This window comes from Moschus berezovskii, chromosome 24, assembly GCF_049115385.1.
Source record: "Moschus berezovskii isolate FMDL1 chromosome 24, NW_MosBer_1.0, whole genome shotgun sequence".
NCBI lineage: Eukaryota > Metazoa > Chordata > Mammalia > Artiodactyla > Moschidae > Moschus > Moschus berezovskii.
In genome coordinates this window covers 21602094-21609056 of record NC_142483.1, presented here as the reverse complement: position 1 = coordinate 21609056, position 6963 = coordinate 21602094, and the positions used below count along the sequence as shown (strand labels likewise).

Here is a 6963-nt window from a genome sequence, read left to right as displayed (position 1 = left end):
ATTTGGAAAGAGAGGCACATTAGGGGCAACTTGTTTTTACCCAAATGTTTTCTTTCTGTGGAGGTAGCACTCCTTTGTGATGCTGGGGAGAGAGAGATGGCTTCTGCAGCTACAAAAAGCACTAGGGATGGCAAGGCAGGTTCATGGGAAGTCTTTGGAAGCCTTTCAGCCTGATGGAGCTTTCAGACCAGCAGATCTTTCGAGCTGCTGCCGAGATCAACAATTACCCAAATTGGAAAGGGGGTTGGGGTGCAAGTGCTGATGGCTGAACGGGATCCACAGGAAAGTCGGGATAGAAATTCAGGTTGTGAGACCTTCGGGTGTTATTGATACTGTTTCAATGTCAGGGTGAGTTGTTGATTTGTTTCCTGTTTGGTGGTGGGGTGGGGTAGGGGGCAGTTTATCTGTCTTGTTTTTACATTAACATAGGGATGGGGGCATACTGAGTCTGGAATTCTGCCTCTCTGAACATCTAAATTAAATAGGCTATATGGAAATGTTCTCTTCCAGAGGAGTTAGCCTCTTTCTAGCTTTGAAATTTAGAAGTTGGGGGGGGGGGGTGATGCTGGCTAACAGATTTAAGACTGCTGAATTTAGGGGTAGTTTCCAGGCTTGGCAGGGAGGAAGAATTAAACCACGGCAGTGGCCATCCAGGCCACTTTCCCCCGGAGACCTCTCTCTCTGCTCCCTCTCCTAGCTTTCCAAATACACTTTTCCTTTCCTTTACCTGCCACATCCATACCATGTCTGCAGTTACACGTCAGAGGGGGAGTGGGTAGAAAAGAGTGGTTTGCCTGAATTTAAAACTAGACCTTTCCTGTCTTTTTCCCCTTCTGGTTTTCCTGGGATGTTTTGCAAGGAGAGAGGCCTGGGATGGGGCACTCAAGTGAGAAGGGAGAGGGTTTTCTTCCCACCAGCACTCTCTGGAACTCCACAAGATCTTACACCTTTGGAGAGAAAATTCACTATCAAACCCTCAGCCCTGTTTGCTCATATTATACCAACCATAATCCTCTGAAACTGTAGTTGCGGCTACAAAGCTCCTGGTCTTGCAAAAGCCGGCAGGCAAGATATAATTGTCCAGCAAACAAAACCCTCCAAAAGTTTTTTTTTTTTTTTAACCCCAGAATCCCCCTTCTCCTTTCCTAAACCTAATTCTCTCCCTCGCACTCTTGCTAGCCGCTGTCCCCCTCCCCATAAGAACACTCAACCTCGATCACTTTTGTTGTCGCCAAGAGCACCCGGCCTGTTGAAAGTGCTGGAGCGTCTTTGAGCAGTTTGTTGTGATACGCAGGTGGAATGGTCTGCAAACAGATGAATTCAGCCCCTCCAAACCGAGTGCGGAGTGCGCTGCTTTTGTGGCGAGGCACAAAACGCTGAATTCCTCCGAACTTACTTGGGGCCTGTCTAGAAAAGGGCCTTTTCTTCCCTCTGCGTGTACCTCTGGCCACACTAAGTCTCTGCCCGCCCCCCTTCAGTCCTCCTCCCTCTCCCCTCTGATAATCCTTCTCTTTATTTTAGAAAAACACAAAACCCGGTTCCACGCGGTGCTTTAGTGGCTAAAAGTGAAAGAGCTGCCTTGGCAGAATTCAGCTCTATGAATCACTTCGGAAAATTGGTTCTACTGAATGGCCTTAGGAGGAAAAACGTTTTAATAGGATCCAGGGGAGGTTCTGCTGTTTCAATCTGCTCCTTAAACAGGTGGAGATTGGACCGTCTCAATTATACAAACAGTAAGTACCCATCAGCGGGGAGACCTGCCCTTGGAATCCTCCTCGCTAGCAGCCCTGAACCCGCAGCGGAGTCGGGCTTTGCCTCAGAAACCCGATCACAAATCAGCGATCCCGATCAATCAAGCTCTCAAACAGCCCTCCCGCTCGGGGTACAGCCTCCCTCTGCCGCACGCAGGCGGAAAGCGAGTTGGAGAGGGGGACGTGCACCCTCCAGGCGCCGAAGCCCCCAGGATCTGGGCGCGCGGCCTTGCTCCTACGGACGCTACGGGGTCGTCCTTTGGCTGCGGGAGCCCTCTCCCGACCTCCGACGCCAGCCAAGGCGAGCTGGTTGTTTTTGCATAAATTAATATTTCCCCATTAACAAGTTTCCCCCCTCCAAACGCGGCGCCCGCGTCCCTGCGCCACATCCTAATGAGGTAATTATCATTTGCGCGTGTTCGGGGCTGGCGCCGGCTCCGTGGGTAAATGGCAGTTTATTAACACGATGCCCAGCGCGGCTGCAGAGGGCTAAGGGATACTTCGGTGACTAGACGGACACCCAGGGGCCCTTTGAAGCGGCACGCCCGGGACCCCCTGCCCTCTCCGCGTCCCCCAAACCTACAGGCCCCCAAAGTTGTGAATCACACACGGAACTCTGCCTGGGTTTGGGCTCCCCCCCCCCACCCCGCTTTTTTTTTTCCACCGGCAAAACCATCACGATTCCTCCCCCTCCCCCTCCCGTCTCTTCCCTCCTTCCCGATTCGCGAACCGCTCGCACTTTCCCGAGGGGAGCGCGGGCGCCAGTTGCCTCCTTTTAAAGTTTGAGGGGCGGTGGCGGCGGCGGCCGGTAGGCGCGGTGGAACACAGGGGCCGCTCCAGGAGCCGCGCCGCCGCCCATGTCATTCCACTTCAAGTGACTTCATGTGATGTCAGCTGAATGTAAAAGACACTGATCTCACGCGGAGGGGAAGATGTTTGCCATCAAAATGTGACAGAGGAGACAGGCTGCATGGCTCGGACCGCATCTCCTTGGCGGTGGGGGAAAGAGGTAAACGCGAGGTGGCTCTCCGGGCATCCTTAACTTTGCCCCTTCACTATCTAGCTCCCAGCACGCGTGGCGGAGGCCGGGGTCCAGGGAGCGGCTCAGGGGGGTTAATTTGAGGCTCTTTTCTTTCTTTCTTTTTCTCCCTCTCTCTTCTTCCTCTGTAAACCCTCCCCCTTTCCCCCCCTTTCAAAGTCCCGGGGCAGGGGCTGGTGGGTTCCTTTGCGCGGCGGGTTAATGGGCGGTAATTTGGTACCCTTGGGTGCACTTTGTTCTGCCCCTGTTCATTTGAATGCAAATGGGTGACCTGGACCCGACAAGGTGCTTATTAAATTGCGGTTTCCCTCCCTGCCTTTTCCGGAATGCAGACTTAGAGGAGAGAGGCTGCGCCCTGGCCCAGTCCGGTACGACTCGGCTCGGCGCGCCATGGCAAGCTCGGCTTCCCTGGAGACCATGGTGCCCCCGGCCTGCCCGCGCGCAGGAGCGTCGCCGGCCACTTCCAAGACTCTGGCCTTTTCCATCGAGCGCATCATGGCTAAGACGTCGGAGCCCCGCGCGCCCTTTGAGCCCCGGCCGGGGGCACTGGAGGCGGATGGCGGCCAGGGCAAGAAATTGCTCAACCTCTGCTCGCCTCTGCCCTGTATGATCCCCCTCCAGCCCCTAGGCTACGAGGTGCCGTCCAAGACGCTGCTCAGTTACTCTGAGCTCTGGAAAAGCAGCCTCCGGGCGGGCGGCAGCGGCGGCGGCGGCGGAGGAGGTGGAGGCGGCGGTGGGGGGGCCCCGGTGTGCGGCGCCAGCGGCTTGTGCAAAACCAACTGTGGCGTGTGCTGCAAGGCCGAGCTGGGCCTGGTACCGTCGGCGCTGCCCGCGGGCAGGGTCATCAAGCCGCAGGTCATCAACCAGGCGGTGGGGCTTCCAGCCAGCGGCTCGCTCTACTACTTCAACTACCTGGACTCCACCACGTACCCGCCGTCTGAGCTCCTCGGCGGCCACCTCTTCCCGTCCGGTCTCCTCAACACACAGGCCCCCGCTGCCCTGGCTGCGCACCCCAAGCTCTTTTTGCTGGAGAACGCCAAGTTGGCCGGCCTGACCGCGGACAAGTTTGCCCACCCAGCCCCCTACGCCCATAAGGAGCGCTTGCCTGCGCCGCTGGAGCAGGTGCTGAAGGAGAACTCGGCCCTGACTGCTGAGCGCGGTGGCCTCAAGGGCCACAGCAAGCTGCCCGGGGGCTCAGCGGACAGCAAGCCTAAAAACTTCACCTGCGAGGTGTGCGGAAAGGTGAGGCTCGGGGTCTTCGGGGTCTGGGAGGGGTGAGCAGCTGCTTCCTCGAGGGGCAGCCTGGACGGCCCCTTTCTCAAATTTGGGAGCTCCCTAGTAACTGTCTACTCGAATTGAGGGCACAGTTGGGCCTCAGTTTCCTTTTCTGTAAAATGGGGATGCCTTTGTCAGTGGCCTCGCAGGACTGGCACGAACAGTGGATTGGGAAGCTCTTTACAAAATGAAAAGGGCTGTGGTTTCTAACGGGGGGGTTTTGGTTGGGGGAGGTGGTCTCTGCCCGCCCGCCCCCCCAGCCCTGCCAGGCGGACTCTTGGACAGACAGCCACAAGGCCCCCTTGTGTGCTTCCATAGGTATTTAACGCTCACTATAACCTAACCCGCCACATGCCAGTCCACACCGGAGCCAGACCGTTCGTGTGCAAAGTCTGTGGCAAAGGCTTCCGCCAGGCCAGCACGCTCTGCAGACACAAAATTATCCACACCCAGGTACGTGGGCCCCGGGTCTGGCCCGACCCGTACCCAACACCCGGAACTAAGTGATGGGGTTGGGGAAAGAATGACCAAGGGTTCCCCTTATAACCCCCACCAGAGGCCCCTGTCCCTTCGCTGTGCCCCTTCCAGGCGCCCCCCAAGGTGGCTTTTCCCGGCCGGGGCCTCAGCCTCACGATGCGCACGCCCCTCTCTGCAGGAAAAGCCGCATAAATGCAACCAGTGCGGCAAAGCCTTCAACCGCAGCTCCACGCTCAACACACACATTCGCATCCACGCGGGCTACAAGCCCTTCGTCTGTGAATTTTGCGGCAAAGGCTTTCACCAAAAAGGTAACGTGCGGGGCGAGGCCCTCTCCTCACCTCCCCTTGGGACTCGGCAGGTCATCGCTAGCGGGAAGGCAAAGAAGGATCTGGAGAGAGAGCGCGCGAGGGCCGCGGGCTCAGGCTCAGCATTTCTTTGGAATCGGGTTGTACCGGGTTTCGGTGGAAGCTCTCCGGGTTGGATTAGTAGAGCTCGCTGGACTCAAGCTGGTTGCAGGGAGAGACTGTGAATTTGGGAAATGGGAAGAAGGAAAGGGGTAGAGGGAAAGGAAGTTGGAGAAAGACAAGGTATCGCCCTATGGAGGAAGCATCCCTTTGTAGCCGGGATTCTTTTGAAAATGGAAAAAAAAAAAATTCGAGGCGTAATCCACCTCCTGGGAACAGTTTAGACTGGGGGAAACCGTCACTGCCTCCAGCATTCCGCTTGGATTTTCCCAGGCACGTTCGGATCTCCAAGTGGTAGTTAAGGGACCACAGGGAGTAACTTTGAAAATAATAATAAGAAAATAATAATAATAATAGGGGACGAAGCCCGGGTTCATGCGAATTTCTTCGAGCGAGGCGGCGGCCCGGACTAGGGCCCCATGCGTCTCTCTGAGCAGCACAAAAGTTTCCGGGCCGGCGGAGCTCAGCGGGAGGGACGCTGCGCGGGCCTCAGGCCCCGGCGGGGCTGGGACGCGGGGCGGCTACGCGGGACTCGGCCCTCCAGCCTGTAGTGAGAGCCCGGGGCTTGACGCGTACGAAGTTTGACAACTTCTTCACTCGGAGAGGTCGCGCCTGCCTAGCCAAGCGTCGCCTTCTTTACGCGGGCACCTGAGCCAACCCCGGGACACCCGGCCCCTCCCCGTCCCACTTTATCCCCCCGCCCTTTTTGTTTTTGGTCTCCTGTAGGCAACTACAAGAATCACAAGCTGACCCACAGCGGCGAGAAGCAGTACAAATGTACCATTTGCAACAAGGCCTTCCACCAGGTCTACAACCTGACCTTCCACATGCACACCCACAACGACAAGAAGCCCTTCACGTGCGCCACTTGCGGCAAAGGGTTTTGCAGAAACTTTGACTTAAAGAAACACGTGCGCAAACTCCACGACAGCGTGGGCCCCGCCGCCCCCTCCACAAAGGACCTGACTCGGACAGTGCAGAGCTGAGAGCTCCTGCCTCACCCTCCCTTCCAGTCCTATCCAACCCCAAACAGATCACACGTATAAACTTATTTCTAAAATTGAGAGAAAGGAGAGAGAGAGAGAAAAAAAAAAAAAAAAGCTATAGCAGAAAGGCTAAAATCTATTTATCGAAACCAGCATATTTTTGGAAAGCTAAACGTTTCCTCGATGACTGGCAGCAAACGCCTGGCTCCCCACCTTTGTATATTCGGGAAATTTATTTAAACCCAGCGCGCCGAAACTATTTAATTCCAGGCCTCGGCTTCTGGCTTCTCCTCCGGCGGCAGCGGGTTTTAACCCCAGCCTGTCACGTGAACGTCCCGGAAGAGCGCGGCGCCCCCAGCCATCTTTATACAGCCATGTAAATTCTCCTGTACACACGAACACGGAATATATACATATATAACTCAATAAACAGAATCCTTAGTGCGTCTTTTCTTTTACCCCCTCTCCCCTAGCCGCGAGTCAGCTCAGCAACCCTAAAGAATGAGAAAGAAATAGGCGTTTTTAGCATTTCTCGGCCGCCCACATGCGACGTTTTCTGAGGGCACTGGAACCAGGGTGAGGCCAGATCGGCTCTCCTGCCACGCTAACATGCTCAGATTCCCCCAGGAACCAAGGATGCAAAGGCCTACAACGGCCCTCACGTTGTACCAAGTTTTTATTTGCTAACTGTTCTGACCAAGGGATTCTGGGTGTTGCCATATTTGGGTGAGTTTTTTAAGGGATTAAAAGTGGCTAGGTGTTGGAGAGCAGGTTTGGGGTGCGTGTGCTAGAGCAAAGAGCCGCACCACAGTGGGGTAAATGGCACGGGCACTGCCGCGCCGGGGCGCTTCTGGGCACACCCTCTTGTCTGGGTGATGTAAGGGGAACCACTCTTCCACTCAATCATTCCTGGAGGCGAGAACTGGGGACCAAGTGTCCCAGCCCATCCGGAGCCTTGGGGCTCCGCG

General features: G+C 56.0%; 1 protein-coding gene across 1 annotated transcript; it reads left to right on the top strand.

Annotated features, from left to right (window-relative positions):
- The first annotated feature begins 3180 nt into the window (after positions 1-3180).
- On the top strand, positions 3181-5995 carry FEZF2 (FEZ family zinc finger 2). The gene is made up of 4 exons (XM_055413360.2): positions 3181-4032; positions 4384-4518; positions 4721-4853; positions 5736-5995. The coding sequence occupies exons 1-4, from the start codon at positions 3181-3183 to the stop codon at positions 5993-5995; spliced, it is 1380 nt and encodes a 459-aa protein (XP_055269335.2).
- The last annotated feature ends 968 nt before the right edge of the window (positions 5996-6963 follow it).

What these genes read in the sequence shown, in the direction of transcription:
- FEZF2 (XM_055413360.2), top strand. Translation starts at nt 3,181, where the DNA reads ATGGCAAGCTCGGCTTCCCTGGAGACCATGGTGCCCCCGGCCTGCCCG. An exon ending in CCTGCGAGGTGTGCGGAAAG is followed by an intron (nt 4,033 to 4,383) that starts GTGAGGCTCGGG and finishes GTGCTTCCATAG; the next exon opens with GTATTTAACGCTCACTATAA. An exon ending in ACAAAATTATCCACACCCAG is followed by an intron (nt 4,519 to 4,720) that starts GTACGTGGGCCC and finishes CCCTCTCTGCAG; the next exon opens with GAAAAGCCGCATAAATGCAA.